General features: G+C 34.6%; 1 protein-coding gene across 2 annotated transcripts in view; it reads left to right on the top strand.

Annotated features, from left to right (window-relative positions):
• LOC138838830 (cytoplasmic dynein 2 heavy chain 1) overlaps positions 1 to 20,480 on the top strand; it is a 172,077-nt gene that overhangs the window by 122,120 nt on the left and 29,477 nt on the right. For both annotated transcript variants that reach the window (XM_070038203.1, XM_070038201.1), the window contains 7 exons: positions 1,358 to 1,518; positions 2,795 to 2,920; positions 6,700 to 6,810; positions 8,673 to 8,828; positions 11,331 to 11,406; positions 14,681 to 14,889; positions 17,600 to 17,704. In XM_070038203.1, the coding sequence (XP_069894304.1) occupies positions 1,358 to 1,518; positions 2,795 to 2,920; positions 6,700 to 6,810; positions 8,673 to 8,828; positions 11,331 to 11,406; positions 14,681 to 14,889; positions 17,600 to 17,704 (944 nt within the window). The remainder of the gene's footprint in view (positions 1 to 1,357; positions 1,519 to 2,794; positions 2,921 to 6,699; positions 6,811 to 8,672; positions 8,829 to 11,330; positions 11,407 to 14,680; positions 14,890 to 17,599; positions 17,705 to 20,480) is intronic.

The raw sequence follows: 20,480 nt of genomic DNA, 5'->3' as shown, positions 1-20,480 counted from the left end.
TTTTGTTTTAACAGTTCTAGGGCTTGAACCAGGGCCTGGACACTGTCCCTGAGCTTTTGTGCTCAAAGCTGGCACTCTACCATCTTGAATCACAGCTCCATTTTCAGCTTTTGAGTAGTTAATTGGGAGATAAGAGTCTCATGGACTTTCTTGTCTGGGATGTCTTTGAACCACAATTCCCAGATCTCAGCCTCCAAGTAGCAAGGATTACAGGCATGAGTCCTGGTGCCTGGCTTTGTTTCTACTTTGGGAGGGCAAATGGAAGTCTTTTTAGCCTGAGTAATCACTCTGCTGGATATTAGAGTCTCCAGGACTTTCCTTTAAACATTTGTGTAATTTTCAAGTTAAATTCAAAATTGTATGTTTGAAACTTTTCATTGAAATCAGCTTTATTCAACTTTTTATTAAATACATTAATGGGGAAACATTCAAGTTTTAGCAGAAGATATTTCAGTAAAACAGGAGAGCTATATTGACTAGGACTTTGTAGTTGGGGAAAGGCAGCAGAGTAGAAGAGGCACAGATGAATCACATTTAACTACAACTTACAGCAGCTGGGCATCCTTTGGTAGGACACATTCAGCTTGGAGTATTTTCTTATACACATAAAATGAACATAGTATGTGCTTTTCAAGGTTGTATGGCTTAGCAGATAAATTGACTTTATTAAATATTTTTAGAATAAGAATATGTGATGATGAAGTGGAATTTATTGCCATTTTATTGCCATTTACTCTAGTGTATTTTGACCTCAAACTGTGGATTGATTCATTCCTGTTTTACAAGTGAGAATTCTAAGGCACTGTGTTTTTTAGTGATTTTTATAAGGTCATTCAGCCAACAAATATAAACTGTCATGTATTTTTGTCTCTAAACTAGGCATATTTTTAATTTTCTCTGACTAGTGTGTGAAATGATCTATTAGCCAGTATCATGAAAGTAAATTTGTTTACTCAGATGATTTAGAGTCTGATTTCCCACAAAGAAAGCACAAGAGTCATATAAATTGTATTAGTGAGATGTATATATCATCCATATAGATGGACAGGTTCAATCTTTTACAGGAAAGAGAATTTTGTACATTGAGGCAATGTTGGCTGTATATTCCTTCAGCTCTTAAATGTGGTAATCTGGATACTGATAGCCTGTCAGATGATATCACACATGAAAAGCATTTATAGAAATGCCTGTCTGAAGCATTCAGTAAACATTAGTTAGTTGTGGATTTTAAGGTGAAAACATATTTAATATGTGAGGTTATATAGTTTACACAAGCATTCTCTATTATACACCTTGTAATTGTTTTAAATAAAATGATGTATGATGCTGTTTACTTTTTAAATATATATATTTTAAGGATTGAAAGAGTTGTCCCCACTTCCTCTGAATCTCAAACGTTTGTACAAAGAAACACTAGAAATCGAGCCCATTTTGATCATTATTTCCCCGGGAGCTGACCCTTCTCAGGAGCTTCAAGAACTTGCTAATGCTGAAAGAAGTGCAGAGTGTTATCACCAGGTGGGTGCAGACTGCTTGGTGGTTTTTGTCCTGCTCCTATTGCTGCCACACTAGGTCCTGTTAGTGAAGTGAGCACTTTGTGTGTCAAGCCAAATGATCGCCTGATGGTACTTGTTCTACTCTCCAGTCATTGTGAGGATGCTATCTTCCATGGTGAAAGGACCTGTGCAGACAAAGTTAAGGATCTAGTGATGGAGAAATTTCCCTGGATGATTGAGGTGGCTCATCCAGGTGGGCCACAGCACCTTTATAAGAGGGAGACAAGACTTGAGAATGAAAGTATACAATGTGAAGATGGAGGTAGAAGTCAGAGAGGAAAAGAAGATGAACTAAGGGACCACAAAGGAATAGTAAACAGTTTCCAGGATGCACATGAATGATAGAGCTACTATTTTCAAATTTGGTACTTTGATTTTAAATCTGTGTAAATTCTGACCTCCAGAAGTCTGAAATAGTTTGACTTAAGGCATTAAATTTGCGGTAGCTTGTTAGGGCAGCAATTGGAAACTAATATATTTGCTTAAACTTTTAAGAATGACTTTAAAAGATTTATTTGGTTGCTTTTAATAAATCACAGTAATGTTTACTTGCAATTTCTTGATCTAAATTGGAAAAGACACATAAATATTGTGAATTAGATTTATCCAGTGTGATACTCTATTTCCTCTTAAGGTAGAAGCTTTCTTCTGTTCTGATAGCCCCCTTTTTTCCAAGGCAATTTACATGTGAATTTTGAAAATTAAATTTATTAGTTTATTCTTAGCAAGTGCATAAATCTTTTTCATTAGGAATTTAGTTATTGATTTTAAAACCTTAATACATACAACCAAAACTTGGAAAGTAAGAGGTTTACAAGGAATAATGTAAATAGAAGACAGCAAAATAACATGGCAGTTGGGAAGCTGTGCAGGTTTTTCTCTGACTTACTTAGAGCTGCTTCCTAATGAGTCATTATCATAGTACATTTGTCTATTTAGGAAAATAGTTGTCAGTCGTAAGGCAGTGAACCTTTTCCATAGGTTGTACCTGTCAACAGTAACTTTAGCAGGGAGACTAAACTAAGCATATAAACATTATTTAATGTTCCTGGAGAAGATGATGTAACTCCTGAAATTATTTTGGTTTTTCTTCATTAAAAAGCTGATCATAAAGGTTTACAGATTATTGTTATTAAAGACAGCTATGGAGGTTTGTCAATCATTATTAAAATGCTTACAATGTATATATTAGAATATTACAGATATTTTTTGTTTCACTTTATTTTTTGTGTTTGTAGGTTGCTATGGGTCAAGGTCAAGCTGATTTAGCAATTCAAATGCTAAAAGAATGTGCCCGAAATGGAGATTGGCTCTGTTTGAAGAACTTGCATCTTGTGGTATCTTGGCTACCAGTTCTAGAAAAGGTAGATTCAGATAAATGTGGTACATTTGTATCAATTCAGAAATCACTAAAGAACATCAATATTAAAATGTATACTTAACTATTTTTAATATTATTTAAACAAAAGCTTTTTTTTCTAAAATAAATATATCTGTGCCAAATGATAGATCTTTTACTAGAAAGTCTCAGAATCTTTTTTCAGGGTGTATGAACAAACTCAAGAATTTATTAATCAAAATTTATGGGAAATCCTAGAAGACTTTTCCAGAAGAAAAATAGAAGATGCATAGAGGATTCTAAAAGATCTTGTTAAACCATTGCTCTGTGCTCATGTTCTGTTACCTATATGGAAAGGAAAGGGAGTCAGGGAACCACACATTCCTAAGGCTGAAGAAGTGGAATGTAAACTAAAGAAGTCATTTCATGTAGCCCACTGGCCCCAGGAGGAAAGTAACCATACAACAGAACAATTGCTGGGTAGACTTTGAATGCAAATCTGGGATTAAGTTTGCTGCTCATTTAAGAAAGATGAATTGGTCTTGGGTAAGGATTACAACCAAAGACCAGATAGTGCTGGAAGGCTGAATGTAATTCAGCTAAGTGTAAAGGAAGAAAGGATCTCAGGCTAATACTAGCAACAAAAGTAGATAGGTTAGAGATGCACATGCCTCTCAGAATAATGTGGTGTCTTGGATTGAACTGGATGGTGGAAAGTGGGAGATAGGTGACTGGAGGAGGCGAGGCTACAAAATACCTCAAGAACTCAACAGAGATAGTTTCGTTTTTGTTTTGAACCTTACTGGGGTTTGAACTGCGACATCCTGCTTGCTAAGGTATAGTGCTTAACTACTTGAGCTACATCTATAGCCCTAGTTTGGAAATTTTACCCTGGGACTTAGCCAGAGGAAATCTTCTGTAGGGGTTAGTAAGTAAATGGGCAAAAGTAGCATGGCAAAGAGGATCAAACAGAATAGAGTAGATTGAGGGTGGTCCTAGCCTAGTTGTGAGTTGTTGAAAATTTGTGCAGTTGTAATAAATTGGCAACTACAGAATCTTGCACAAAGAAGATAATCATTAAATCTCAGAATAAATTAATGATTAAATAGATGGCTCAATGGACCATAATGTTATATTATTTGTAGTTAAATAGATTTTGGAACTGAGGTATATAGGAATAGTCATATAATTCTATAGCTTCCTTTCTTCCTTCCTTTCTTTCTTTCTTTCCTTCCTTCCTTCCTTCCTTCCTTCTTTTCCTTCCTTCCTTCCTTCCTTCCTTCCTTCCTTCCTTCCTTCCTTCCTTCCTTCCTTCCTTCCTTCCTTTCTCTCTTTCTCTCTTTCTCTCTTTCTCTTTCTCTTTCTCTCTTTCTCTCTTTCTCTCTTTCTTTCTTTCTTTCTTTCTTTCTTTCTTTCTTTCTTTCTTTCTTTCTTTCTTTCTTTCTGTCTTTCTTTCTTTTCTTTCTTTCTTTCTTTCTTTCTTTCTTTTCTTTCTTTCTTTCTTTCTTTCTTTCTTTCTTTCTTTCTTTCTTTCTTTCTTTCTTTCTTTCTTTCTTTCTTTCTTTCTTTCTTTCTTTCTTTCTTTCTTTCTTTCTTTCTTTCTTTTCTTTCTTTCTTTCTTTCTCGTCAGTCATGGGGTTCTGGGCCTGGGCACTATCCCTCAGCTCTTCAGCTCAAGGTGAGAGCTCTACCACTTGAGTCACACTGCCACTTCCAGTTTTCAAAGTGGTTTATTGGAGATATAAGTCTCACGGAGTTTCCTGCCCGGGCTGGCTTTGAACTGTGATCTTTAGATCTCAGCCTCCTGAGTAGCTAGGATTATAGGTGTGAGTCACCGATGCCCGGCCTTCTACTGTTTTCTGTAAAAGTCAGTAATGGTATAAAATGAAATTTGTGTGTAATGACTCATATGTCTTAAAACCTAAAGGATAAGTAGTTGTAGCCTGCTTTCACCTATGGTTGAGTGATAGACACTAATCTTTGTAAAATGTAATTATAATTAAGTTTTAATTTTGGAACATAGAATACATTATATTAAAAAAATGTTAAACTTTTTTTTCTTTTGGAAAGTCTATATGAACTCTTTTGATATAAATTTATGTTTATTGTATACCCAACCAAATCACAGATGTGTTGTTTTTATTTAAAAATTTTAATTAAAAATTTTTAGATATGTTAGTTAAAGGCAAATTTTCATATAAACTTTATATTTTAAAGTTATGAAGTATAAATTGATTCACAATTTTTGTTTCATTTTGTTCCAGTTCTGAGGCATGAACTCAGGACTTGCACCCTGTCCCTGAGCTCTTTTGCTCAGGGCCAGCATTTTACCCCTTAAGCCATAACTACACTTCCAAGTTTTTTGGTGTTTAATTGGAGATAGGAGTCTCTTGGGCTTTCCAGGCTGATTTTGAACTACAGTTGTCAGATCTCAGCATCCTGAGTAGTTAGGATTACAGATATGAGCACTAGCACCCAGTAGCACAATGCTTTTATAGTCATTATTTTAATATTCTTTTGTCATCTCACATCTACATTTTACATATTAATAGTGGCAATTTGTGTCAGACATAGAATATATTATACTATTTTAATAGCTATCAGCTATATTTCATATATTCACTCTATTGATACTTGAGTAAACAGTAATAAGCCAAATGCTAGATGCTGGTTGTACCTGCTCTTTAGAGACATATCAAAGGAAACAGACCACATTAGTAAATAAGTATATTGAAGCATGATGTACACTACAAATAAGAATGTATAAACTAGCAAGAATCACTAGTATAAACTAGTGATTCTTGAATTTTTTTGTAGGAAAGTAGAGATTAAATTGTATTTTGACATAAGTAAGAATTTATCTGGTTCCCAAGAAAATAATGGAGCAGAGTGATCATGCTGTGTACAAATACTGAGGCATAAAAATCTGAGCAGATGGCTAAAACATACATTGTCAGGGTCACAGGTAGATGAATCTGTGTTGTGAAATTCCCAGTTTATGGGACAAGACATAGGTACTATGAAAAATTGTCAAGAAGGGAATTAATATCATTATATAATTTCTTAGAAGCATAAATAATAACAGAATTTGAAGGCCTAAGGTAGTTGGTGATTTACATATAGCAATGGTAGCCTAACAAACATATCAAGGATGCAATAAGGGTTAAGTCTAAGGTGCTTAGAGTTGGTGTAAGTCATTGAGACTAAGGTCACAAAGCAAATAAACAACAAAGACAAGGTCTGGATTTTATAGAGTGGAACGACTTGCAGGACCAAGTTGTTATCCATTATACTAAGGGAGTAAATGTACTTTTACTGTTTTTTGTTGTTGTTTTTTTTGGTCAGTCGAAGGGCTTGATCTCTGGGCCTGGGCGCTGACCCTGAGCTCTTCAGCTCAAAGCAAGCAAACGCTCTACCACTTGAGCCACAGTGCCACTTCTGGTGTTCTGGTAGTTAATTGGAGATAAGAGTCTCACAGACTTTTCTGCCCAGGTGAGCTTTGAACTGTGATCCTCAGCTTCCTGAGTGGCTAGGATTACAGGCCTGAGCCTTGGGCACCTGTCTCTGTTTACTCTTTTTTAAGTGAACAAGGCTACCTGTATGCACTGCATTGCACTGCATTGTAGGCTTTTTCATCCTACATTCATCACACTAAGCTGGTAATAGAGAAGCTAAACATTTAAAGCAAAGAATTGATGTTTCAGAATTTCACAGAAATTTTAGTAAGATATGATTTTTCATAATAGATTGTTAAAAGGGAAATGTATGTATTTAACTAGATTTAATTTTGGTTTTGTCAACCAGGAATTGAATACTCTTCAACCTAAAGATACCTTTCGTCTTTGGCTCACTGCAGAAGTTCATCCCAGCTTTACTCCTATCTTACTGCAGTCAAGTTTGAAGATAACCTATGAGGTGAGAAGTTTTGAAATGTATATCACTTGTTATATAACAACAATGATCTGATCATGCTCTCCAAAACTTTATAAGTAATTACATATACTGAACCTGTAAAAACTTCCTTTTATACTTAAATAAGGTGTAATTAATAATGTAAATGATATAAAGCTTCACACGTATTTTAAAAGTATTTCTTATTTACCTCTTTGATTTAATGTGATAAAAATAAATAACATAAAATTTACCTTCTGAACAACTTTGTTATGTAACAGATTCCTTGGAACTATTTATCCTCTGGAATTAAGATCCTATTCTACTGAGTACTGTTAGTGAAATATAAAATATGGCAGCAAGGGGCTGGGAAGGTGGTTCAGTGGTAGAGTGCTTCCTTGCACGCCTGAGGCCCTGGGTTCGATTCCTCAGCACCACATAAGCAAAAAGAAAAAAGCTGGAAGTGAGGCTGTGGCTCAAGTGGTAGAGCGCTAGCCTTGAGCTGAGGAGCTGAGGGACAGCGCCCAGGCCCAGAGTTCAGGCCCCAAGACCAGACCCAAAAATAAAATAAAATAAAATATGGCAGCAAGTATTATGGAAAAATAGTATACACATACTTCAGAAAGTTAAAAAAAGAGCTAGTATATGAGCCAGAAATTCCAATCTTGGTTTATATCCAAATAATTGAGAAAATCATCAAGGTTCCCCAGTTCCACATTTTTCCTTTTCCCTCTCTCTAGCCTCTGGCAACCACCTTTCTACTGTTTTACAGAGTTTGACTCATTTAGTACACTCGTTCAGTGTCTGGTTTTTTGTGACTAACTTATTTCACTTAGCTCAATATCCTTGCTCATCCCCTTTTGAGGGTGGGGCAGAAATGAGGTTAAACTACAGGACTCACATTTGCTACACAGTTGGTCTACTACTTGAATCCCATCTCTAGCTAGGAACTTAACTTTCAGACTGAGTAATGTTACATTATATGTATATACCATCCTTCCTTTCCTCCTTCCCTTCTTCCTTATCTCCTTCCCTTGATGAACTTCTAGGTCCTCAATTTTTGGCTATTAGGAATAGTGCATTGTACATAGGTGACCACTTCTCTTCAAGATTTTGTGGTGATTGTTTAGTTTCCAATGTGTCATGCTTTGTTAAGTTCTGCTGTGAAAATTTGGCATAGTTTATGATAATTTTTAAGTGTTTAATAAACAAACTTTATTCTTAAAGATTAGGTTTAATAGAATATTCTTAGTTTTAACAAAAAAATATTAATGAAAAAGTCTGCTCAGTATGCAGTAGTCAGTATTCTTAAAGTATGAACTTGAATTATTTTCTGCTCACATGAGAAACTATTTTGGAAATAAGATTTTACTTTTAAAACTTTTAATTATGGTTAGCAGACAAATGTAAACCATTTTTTTTCCTTTAAAATTCTCTTTGAGGGCTTTACTGTGCTTTTTTTCTAACTATTGAAATTTTGAAAAGTTATCTTTTAGTAGGTAAAATCTCAATGTCAACTTCAACTCAACATGTCAATTTATGATCAGTGTCACTCATTTTCATTTATTCTAACCCTGTCCATCCCCTCAAGTTACTTGCTTTCATTTTCACATAGGTACATTGGTTATCATGACTGTATTCCCCCACCATCTCTCATGGAATTCTTTTAATCATCTCACGTGCTACGTCTGCTTCACACGGAAGAATATTTTTGAAGTTACAAAATTTTATTTATGTATTTAAAACATTTTATATTTGTACACTTCCAAGTAACTAATTGAAGTCAACCTTCAATTTAGATACCCTATCAACATATGTTCTCAAATATTTCAAATACAAACTCATTTGTGCCTGTTAGGCAATAAGAAAGCTGTTAATTTCTTTAGTCACCTCCAGGTTTGAAGAAGAATTTAATGCGTACTTATGAGTCTTGGACTCCTGAGCAAATTAGCAAAAAAGACAACATACACCGAGCTCATGCTCTTTTTAGTTTTGCATGGTTTCATGCTGCGTGTCAAGAAAGAAGAAATTATATTCCACAGGTAATACAATTATAATGTGGCTAATGTTAATAGATTTGTGTATCTAACTCAGCTTTTTGTACTAATCTTCTGGACTGCATATAGTTTTTGTACTAATCTTCTGGACTGCATATAGTTATCTATTTCACATTTCACTGAAATAAAATGTTAAAACAACCTGTGACCCAAGGTAAATATCCAGTCTAGCACTTCTATACTTTATATCTCATAGACATCTCAGACTTCAAAAACTGAATCCTTGGACCCTTTTCTGTAATGTCTCCTCTGTAAAAAGCATTGATATCCATCTACTTTCTAGAACTAGAATCCTAGGAGTTTTTTTTTTAATGTATTTCTGTGAATTTCTGACTTGATCCATTATCTACTTATGTCTACTACCTGTGTCCTCTTCTCCATTTTCCCAAGCCTAGTCTTCTCTCACTGGGACTGCTTTGTGAGCTTACCTTCTGACTGTGCTTCCTCCAATTTGCATTCAGCAGCCAGACTTGTCTTTCTGTGAGTTTGATTAGTTCATTACTTTCTGTTGTACTTGGGAAAACTATGCAAATTATGACCCCAAAGGAAAGATCTATCTCTTCAGCCCCTTCTCAGCCTTGGTCTACTCTTATTTATTCTTCAGTTACGCTGGCTGTCTTTTCAGTATGAATCTACCCAAAAGATCTAGACCTCCATTTTTCTGTTGTTGTGGCAGCCTTAGCTGGTGCTAATACCCCATTTAGTCCACAAGCCCTTTTCAGCCATAAATTGGATCTTTGTCCCCTCTTTAGATTTTTTTCCATCCTTAATTTTTCAACTTTGTCTGTTTCTGCTGGGAAACTGTTTCCTCATTCTCTCCTTGTCTTGTCCTCCCTTTAGCTACTGTCTCTACTTCACCTACAGGTCAAAGGAAGAAATCGGTTCTGAACCTAGACAGACTTTGACTGGGTAGAAGCTTTGGTTAAAACATTTGTTTTTAAATTTTACCACTCAGGCCCTTAATTCCTAAATATTTCATAACTTAATACTGATTACACGCTTTCTTTAATGATTCAAAATGCTACTGGCTCTCTAATTTATATTCCTAGCTCAGTTTACTTCTTTTGGGTTTGAGTTTGGATATTCAACTACTCATTTGACCTGCCTACTTATGTATCTCCAAAAAGTGATGGGAAAGTCATGTACTCTGGATCCATTTCTAGAATATAGGCTTCTTAAGAGCAGATTCTTACTGTTGCTGAATTGTCATTGGCCCAAATAGGGCCTGGTACTTATCAGACACTCCATAAGATTTTGTTGACTACATTTTACTTTAAAATTACCTTGGGCTGGAGGTAAGGTTTAGTGATAAGAGTGCTTTACCATCAGTGAGGCCCTGGGTTCAGTCCTCAGTACCTTTAAAACAAAGAACTGTAGGCAACAAGCCTTCCAATAAAAATATTTGAAATTGTTTAACTTTAGTTTACTGATCTCATCATAATTCTTACAACTTTATATTCTTTCAGTGAATAGCTACCATCTGCTAAATTCAGCACATGTTTAGTAATCAGTGGTAACACTTCTCTTCTCTTTTGATGTCTTCATCCTTCATTACAAACTGATACGATCACTTTTTTCCTAACAAATTCTCCAATACTTTGTCTTCCAATCCGTTCTTCCCCTTTCCCATCAGGGTAACTTACCACTTAGCCTGGGTTTGATCTCATTCTTGTCTGTACCAAGTACATTCCTTTCTATCAAACTTAATACAGTTTGTAGTTGTGCATATATCTTAAGTGATGGTCTCCACCTCACATATTCCTGAATCTGCCTGAAGAGTACATGAGAACAAGTATTATTTCTATTTGTTTTATTCTTATGTGCCCACAACCTGACTTGTAATAAAATTTAAGAAATATTTTTGAATGATGAATAAAGTCTGTATCAACATTCCTCAAAACCAATGCTACCCAAGTATAAAATACCCAAGTATAAAAATTGAACTTGCTTTATTACATAATTACTTTCAGCTAAGGGGAACCTCACAAAAATTGTTTTTGATGTTTTGTATTCTCTCTATATACAATGTAGAGCTCTATGGATTTTCTTTTACATAGTATTGCTATTAGATTAGGAATGCTTTATAGATTCAGTATGAATCAGAATGAAAGGACAGAAAATAATGTTAAGTACATTTGAGACTGGTAATATTTTCTTATGTTTGTGGTAAAATTTTATAGCTATATAGCATGAATTATAGGAAATAACTTATTGTGCATAGTGTATAGAATAAAAATTCTACACCAGTTTTTAATCATATTTACATGTATTATTATATATGTAAATGATAAACTATATGGTTTATGCTTTAAAGATTAGTATATTTACTTGTTAAATAATATAGTATATTGATTTTATTAAAAATTCTCCAATTATATTTTTTAGGATATCCTGAGCATTTTTTAAAATAGTAAAAGCAGTCAAAAATATATACATATGACTTGATGCTGCTTAATTCTTTACTACATATTAAATTTATCTTGATAGGGTTGGACCAAATTTTATGAGTTTTCTTTATCAGATCTTCGGGCTGGATACAACATTATTGACAGACTCTTTGATGGTAAGTTCTCATGAAGACAGTTTCTATCTCTGATGTTAATGATAGATTTGTTTAGAGTGTTATTAATAGTGTGATTTTTCAGAAGTGTCAAGTTCATATCACATATTTGACTTTTTTAGTTTTTAGTTTTTAATATCCTGACTGTCAAATCTTTGTTATATGAGGGTCTGGTATTAGCTATGGTAGTTATTTTATGTACCCCATTCAATTTATCTGTAGCTTATAGGGAAGCAGAAAGCTAGATAGATCTCATCCTCATTTTGTGACCCACAAACTTCAATTGAGTTAGTCAGATCTCTTTCAAAACAACTGTAGAAGCTGGACATTAGTGGCTCACGTCTGTTATCCTACCTACTCAGGAGGCTGAGATCTGAAGATCAAGGTTTAAAGCCAGCTTGGACAGAAAACTCTGTGATACTCTTATCTCCAGTAAGCTGCCCCAGATTATACTCTATCTGATACTACTTTCCAGTTTCCCCTGTTTACTACCTTTGTTCTGATGCAGTCTGTCCTCAAGTACCTAGCTAATCAGTGAACTTTACTGGTTTCATAAGTCTGGAATCATGCAGCATATATGCCTAGTGACTAGATCTTCTCAGCTAACTTTTTTTTTTTTTTTTTGGGTCCAGTCATGGGGCCTGAACTCTGAGCCTGGGCGCTGTCCCTCAGCTCTTTAGCTCAAGGCTAGCGCTCTACCACTTGAGTCACAGTGCCACTTCCGGGTTTTTTCTTTTTTGCTTATGTGGTGCTGAGGAATCGAACCCAGGGCCTCAGGCATGCAAGGCAAGCGCTCTACCACTGAGCCAACTTCCCAGCCCCCTCAGCTAACATTTTATGTGACAGTTTTATGTTTGCATGTAGTTACAATCCCCTTATTACTCTATAGTATGCAGTTGTATAGGTACTTCTGCTGCTGAACATGGGGCTAGTTTCATTCTGGGATGGTTAATGCTGCTGTAGCTTTAGGTGACTATAGGACTTGTTTTTGTGGAGTGTATATTCAGGAGTCGAATTACTAGGTCATAACACATGCATTTTTTTATCATTGTTACTTAATGCCAACTAGTATCCCAACATTATCTTCATTAAATCATAACATCAGAAAAGTACATATAAGTATGTACTTCAACAAACGTTCATAAATTGAACCCATGTCAATAACATCAGTTTCAAGAAGATTTACTACAATTCCAAAAGCACCTCCTAAACTGTACAGCACCTCGTGCTCTTCCACCTCACGCAAGGATGGATACTGTCCTGATTTCTGTGAATTATGACATTAAATGCTAATTTGGAAATTTTTCTAAAGGACATACACTAATACTTAGGATATCTTGGTAGTTTTTCAAAATGTCAGAATTAGTGCCTTTTACAGCTGGGAGAACCAAAGCACAGAGAGTTTGGATAACTCATAATTGCGTTTTAAAGTTGTGGTGGAATCCTGTGGTTTTTACATATGTTGCACCATTGATTTGTCAATAAAAATCAGATACCTCAGAGCAATATTGACCCTTATGGTAAAACTCTTTGCATAATTGTATAGTTTAAAAAATTCCCAATATTAAGAGATTCCGTATATGTAGAATTAAATTCAAAAATAAAAAAGTCATGAGAAAATTTGTATGGAAATTAATTACCATGTAATCTAGAGTAAGTTTCTTAATGTTTAAACCTCAGTTCTGGGTCCATAAAGCAGTAGAAACATTGGCACTATCTGTTTGTCTAGTTATTGAAAGGTTTAAATGAGAAGCCACATGAAACATTGATGTTTAGTACATTTAATATATGGGTTAAGCAGTGTTTGGCTTTGTTGTTGTAATTTAATTTCTCACTTTTGTCTTGAACAACCAACATTTATTTTTGAGAACAGTGAATATTAGGAGAAAAGGAAGATTTTGTTATATAACTTCTGTAAAATATTGTATAAAACAGCCAATGTATTTTATAAATTGGAAGGTCTCCTCCTGGGTGACCTATTTACTCATGACTGGCATATCCATCACTAATACCTCATTTGGGGAATAGCAGTGGAAGGGAGGAAGTGAGGTCTTGATGAAATGCTCGGCTATTGACCACTGTGTATATGCAGGACAATAGTGGTAACTCTTTCTCTGCCATGTAGGTCCCTTTATCCCAAGGAACATTGTAACACTTCTATTTGTGATTATCTCTGAATTCTGTACTGACGAAATACAATTAAACTAGTACTCCTAACAAAAATCTTTGTTTCCTATACTTACGAGAGATCTGAAACTTCTGATTTTCTACTGTTAATCACTGAATTGTGATTTTAAAGCGATTTCTGTTGCAGAATGAGGTCATATCTTATAGAAAACAATTGTCATTTTTTTAAATTTTGGTGTTTTTTTTTGTGACTCTGGGAACCACCCCACCTTCCTGAAGCCTTGCACACGCCAGGCAAACACTGTACCACTCATCTACCTTACTAGCTCCACCTACACTATGTTTCAATATAGAAGACTATATTGTATGAAGGTGATTTGTAGAATTTCCCTAGTCAGATTATTTTAGGAACCAAATATTTTATCATTCCCCCATTCAATAATTCAGTAATATGCACTAAATATTCGCTCAGAATAAAATTAGGTTTGGGGGAGGTTCTTTTAAGGCGTTTCAGTGTTAAGTAGGCAATGTTTTGTGGTAGAAAAGGATGACTGTGCATTCAGAATACCTCATTACCAATCCAAACTCAAACTTCCTAGACCTTAATGTCTCTATTTATGGAGTAATATTGATACTTCTCTATTTAATACTTCTGGGGTGGCAAAGATTGAGTTTATAAGTATAAAATACTTGGAAATTTTTACTTGGTTAACTAATATTTAAGTAAATATACCTACTGTTAATATGGACCATTATAAGAAATACTTTAGGAAGTTGCAACATGTCCTGGCAGTGTCGTGGCTATTACTGGGAAGGTAAGTGGATGAATGTAGAAGGTGAAGGAAGGCAAACATAGTCATAATAACGTATGTGAACACATAGAAATGGAACAAACTCACTCAGACTGATTTGGGAAGGGGGATATGAGGCATGTGAGAATGGAGTGACTGATCAAAATGCATTGTAACCAAAAGCAGACACGATGAACTGAACCCCTTGTACAACTATGTGATGCTAGTAAGTGATTTAGCTGTGTTTAGTATACACATATATACACCACATATATATCCTTCCACAACTGATAAATATAATTTTTGTATTTTTATTAACCTTTTAAAATGAGATTAATAAAAGTATTTTTAACTTACAGGATCCAAAGACATACAGTGGGAATTTGTACATGGTTTGCTTGAAAATGCTATTTATGGAGGACGAGTAGATAACTATTTTGATCTTAGAGTTCTTCAGTCATACCTGAAACAATTTTTTAACTCTTCAGTAATTGACGTATTAAATCAAAGGAACAAGAAAAGTGTTTTTCCATATTCTATAGCTCTACCAAAATCCTGCAGCATTTTGGTAGGTAATATCATTTTCAGTCTATTAGAGAAATATTGGGATTATTTTAACACTGTTAAAAAGATTTTATTTTCAGAAACCCAAGTTGTTACTCCTAGGACAGACTGTTTTGTCAATATACCCTGTATGTGTTCTGTGAACTTTTGGGTATGTATTGAAGATTTATTGATTCTAGTGATGATTGACTAGTGCTTAGGCAAATCTGCAATTGCCAAGAAAAGTGTAGTGTAGGGCTCATGTTAATATCTAGAATGGGAGATGTTGCTTTCTAATAGATGTGACCTACTCTGAGGAGTGCAAAGAAGTCAAGTTTTCTTAAGTCTTACCTTGAGTTTCTGGCTCATAAACTTAAAACAGGCCTGGATATATGCAAGGAAATCACAGCAACTATTGTGTGTTGCTTTGACCTCCAGTCATCACTTGGAAGACTTCCAGAATACAGTCATCTTCCAGAAAACAGTATTAATATAGCCAAAAGATTTCAATCTACTTCAATTTATCATAAACTTACAGTTGTACAAATGTCCCAATATTTTATTACATCGAATATGTGTGTATATATATGAATATTACAATATTTATTATAATATAAATATTGTAATATATGCATATATATTCGATGAAATAAAATATATATTTATTTTTTTTTTAAATTGTATTTTATTTTATTTGAGAACATACTGTACAAAGGGGCTACAATTACATGGGCAGGATAATGCATACATTTCTTACCAAGCATTGCAGCCTCCTCCTTTGTTTACCCTTCACTTCCCTTCCCCGCCTCCCCCCTCCCCCCACCCAATTTTACCCCCCTCCCCCCACCGAATTATTAAAATATATATTTATATATATATATACACACATCTATCTATCTCTCTATCTATCTATCTATATCCGGGGCTTTGAACTCAGGGCCTCCTGATTGCTCTGGTGCGCTACCACTTGAGACAAGTTCCCAGCTGTTTGTTGTTTCATTTGTTTTAGATAGGATCTCTTGTTTTTGTTCAGTGATCTTTCTATTTAAACCTCCCAGATAGCTGGGGTTACAGATGCACACTAACCACAACTGGTTTATTTGTTGAGATAGGATCTTGCTAACATTTTGCTCAGGCTGGCCTTGAACTGTTGTTCTTCTAATCTCTGCCCTCCTGAGTAGCTGGAATTATAAGGATTAGTCACTACCCTCAGCCTACATCAAATATTATTGTATTTTTTCATGAATTGCAAGTGTATGTGTGTATATATATTTATGTGTGACATTATATATTTTCCTAATTTGTGTGATGTCTTTTTTTCTCACCCAAATATTTTTAAAGATATTTTTGTTTGTGTCATAACTGTCAAAACACCAAAAATTTTAAGAGTAAATATTAACTATATTAATATTACCTTATGTATTATGTGAATGATTATCACATCTGTTTTTGCTTTTAGTATTTTTACTTTTCCCATTCAGTAATTTGCACAGAACACCTGTTTCAGCTGTTCTAAGCATTGTGGATGCAAGTGCTTATTTATGGAATTTACTTTCTAGAAGAACATTAGTTTGAATAAGGAAACAACACATAACATATTTATGTATTCTGTATTTTTCAGATAGTACACCCACGTCTTTTTCATGTGGTACATTTTTCAGACAGTACACACAACATTCATTTCTAACATAAGTACATTGAGCTTTTATACCTTGAATGCACAGAGCAAGTAGAACACAGCTCCCCAAACGCTCTTCTCATGGCTCTTCTAGTTATTCCTCCCCCACAAATGTTCATGTTGATTTCTCACAATCTACATTTGTTTTCCCTGTGTTCATGCTGTTTATATTAACGGCATCATGCAGTAACATCTTTTTGGGTCCATGTGAGTGAATCTGGAAGTATAGATGCTAGTTCTTTTTTTTTTTTTTTTTTTTTTTGCCAGTCATGGGGCCTGAACTCTGGGTCTGGGCGCTGTCCCTCAGCTCAAGGCTAGCGCTCTACCACTGGAGCCACAGCACCACTTCCAGCTTTTTCTGTGTATGTGGTGCTGAGGAATCGAACCCAGGGCCTCATGCTTGCAAGGCATGCACTCTACCACTGAGCTATCTTCCCAGCCCCAGATGCTAGTTCTTTAGTCAGCATGTCAGTATATAGTTCTAGGGAGGCAGAAGACTCCAGTCTAGACAAGACTTCACAGCTGTATTGAAAAGAACCATGTAAGGCCGCATGCCAGGGCCACAAGCAAACTGAGGACTAGCTGTGGGTATGGAATTGCTTTACAATAAAGTGGTAACAAGGAGAACTTGAATAGTAGGCTATTCATCGGTTTAAAGAATTTTCTATATTTTTGAGAAACATTTCTGGAACATTTATCTTAATTTTATACCAGTACGAACTGAATTCTTTAGGTAGACTGAAGGAAAAAAAATGACAAAATTTCCTAAACCGTCTAACAAAACGTTGTTATAGAAATGTAGGTATCATTGTTTTAATCAATTCAGGACACTTTAATGGGAAGTTGCATAAGAAGAAAATAAAGAGTATCAAATAATGCCTAGAGAAGTATTAATGAGAAATTATTTCTAATGGATAACTGAGATAAAGTACAATGAGATTTATGTAGAAAATGTAAAATATGGATAACTAATATTTTACAAATATCTATTCTTTCTGGTTTTGCTGGTTGTAAATTCAATATCTAATGAGAAATCCTTGTACTTCTTTGTGTCCAGGACTATCGTGCTGTCATTGATAAACTTCCAGAGGACGATAAACCGAGTTTCTTTGGCCTGCCTGCCAATATTGCTCGCTCATCTCAGCGCATGATCAGTTCTCAGGTAATCTAAGAAAATAATCTCCCTTTTAGAAAAATGCTGCTGCAGAGCCCGAGTCCAGCAACCTTCAATTTCTTTAGTATAAGGCCCACAAGCTTTGTTTCTTCCATTATTGTTAAAGTATCTGTTCTGCAGTTTTAATGTTCGTTTTGTATTATTGTAAAAATTGTTACCCTGTGTGTTTATGAAAATAAATGTAAGTGTTCCTAGGTACAAATAGGCTCCTTACCTATGCCAACTGAAGATATTCCTGTTGCATTTTCTTAGATAGTGTCAACTCAGATAGTCTATGAGAGGACATGAAGGTTACTGAGTTTCCTTTCATATAAGATTACACTCTAGGTATTTCCCTGCATGCTCTTTATCCAATCTAAAATAAAAGCTTATTTTATGTATTATATAATAGCATAAAATTTTATTATAAACTATATTGTAAAATAAATTTTATATATAAAATATTTTACAATACCCACTTTAATAGTATATACAGGGATTTTTTAAATTGTGAAAATACTGTACAGAGTGGTTACAATTACATGGGCAAGATAATGAGTACATTTCTTATCAAGCATTGCAGCCTCCTCCTTTGTTTCCCCTTCCCATCCCTTCCCAACCCTCCCCTCGCCCCCCCAATCCTCCTCCCCTCCCTCCACCAAAGTTGTAAAGTTTGTTTTCGATATAACAACTTGTACATCTCATTGTTGCAATGGGTCTACCTATATACAGGGATTATTTTGTGTGTATATACACATTATCTCTGAAAATATATTCTCCTGTTTGAAGTAAACCTGAAAGAACTTTATTTAAGAGTAAATATCTAATCCTGTTTTATTTTTCTCTAAGTGAATAAAACATGCATCTAGTGTATAAATTATATCTGTAAATACACATAAATACATGATTGTATATAACTATATTCTATATAAATATATGTCTATAACTATTATAAAATATGATTCTAATTGTAATGCTGTTTTGAGGTATATAGGGACTAGGGAGACGGAAAGAGAATGATTGTCCTATAGCCAACATAATGCCCAAGCAACAGATTGAAAAAATACTGAAATCTCAATATTGTTTTGATTTACATTTCCTTATGGTCAGGAATGTTGAGTATTTCTTCATGTATTTATTGGGTATTTGTACAACTTTTGAGAATTTTCTGTTCAGTTCATTTGCTTATTTATTAATTGAATTGATTCTTTGGGAGTTTAAGTTTTTGAGCTCCTTGTATATTCTGGTTATTAATCCCTTGTCAGATGTATGTCACAAAGATTCCTTCCCATTCTGTGGGTCATCTCTTTATTAGACCAGTCTTCAGATTCACATAGTCTTTCTCCTGCCTTCACAAGTTGTTGAGGCTTACAATTGTATTTTAAAATTTGACTTAATCATTTCATTTCCAAGCTCTCTTTTTGGTTCTTTTTCAAAAATGCTACTGATTTCTCATATTCCCTATTCATCTTTTAATTTCATTTAGCTGTTTTTCTGTATCTTATATCTCATGAAGTTTTTTTTAATTATCATTCTCTTAGGTATTTTGTCTTTATTTTTGTAGTCATGTTTGTGTTGAGAAATTAGGTAGACCAGTGTTTACAACTGTTAGATTTTCTTATGGGTTGTTCCCTTTATCAGTATGAAATAAATTTCTTTGTCTCTTTTGACTAATTTTGTTTGAAGTCTGTTTTGTCATATATTTCTGTAGTTAGTTCTGCATGGTTTGGCGTCTTTTAATCCACAATTACAATATATATTATTTCAAATAATCCTTAAATAGCCGTGATTCCCCTTCCAGCAAAGTTAAATCCTGGGCAGTATCTGTGTTCTGCTGTCTAAAAGGTGAAGTTAAGCGAAATGAACCCCAAGATAGGGACACAAGTGATTTTTTTCTTGCTTGCTATTATTTCTAACGTATTTATAAGGTACCATGTGATTTTTTTGTTGCTTTGTATGTTCCTCCCCCACGGTATTTCACTGTTTTCACTGTATTTGATGTCAGTGTAATTGGGAGAGGGAAAGGGAAAAAACAAAATGTTTAAATAGGGATGCAGGTTGACCCATTGCAACAATGAGATATATAAGGCACTAAGTTGAAAAATGAACTTTATAATTTAGGTGGGGGGAGGGGTAGTGTAGTTTTGGAGGTGGGAGAGAAGGGATGGTAGGGGGAAAACAAAGGAGGAGGCAACAATGCTTGATAAGAATTGTACTCATTACCTTGCTCATGTAACTGTAACCCCTCTGTACAATAAACATTTTTTAAAAAAGGTAAAATAAGTACCATCCAAGGTCTGTAAAATTAGACTGTATAAAAAGAGGGCTTTGGAATCTTATTTTTCTAAATACATGTCTTGGGTGATTCTTAGATACCTCAGCTTTGAGAGCATCTGTGCTACAGTTAGGAGAGACTGTAGAGAATACCCAGTCTTGTTATTCTAAAAGCATGAAATCTGCCTTTCATATTCTTTTTTTAATCTGATCACATGGAGTAATTTTCCTTAATGTATGAGTGCAGAGTTAAAACAACCTTAGTAAGATATTAGACTGATGGAACGGGGTTTGATGAATAATCTATTGAAAATTTTTTACAGTGCTAATCAGTACCAATGACATAAGTGATAATCTGAGCAGAATAACCTGGGTTTTTTGTATTATTAATGATACTGCAAGCTGTTATCATCAACTCAGTTATTTGAAACATTTTTGCTGTCATGAGTGCTTTAAGCTTAGGAATTTCTAGAATTTGATAGTTCTTAATTTTGCTCTTCTTTTCTTTCTG

The sequence above is a fragment of the Dipodomys merriami genome, unplaced genomic scaffold (genome assembly GCF_024711535.1).
Source record: "Dipodomys merriami isolate MVZ:Mamm:240054 unplaced genomic scaffold, mDipMer1.0.p SCAF_29, whole genome shotgun sequence".
Classification (NCBI taxonomy): Eukaryota; Metazoa; Chordata; class Mammalia; order Rodentia; family Heteromyidae; genus Dipodomys; species Dipodomys merriami.
This window is presented reverse-complemented; position numbering and strand designations above follow the sequence as displayed.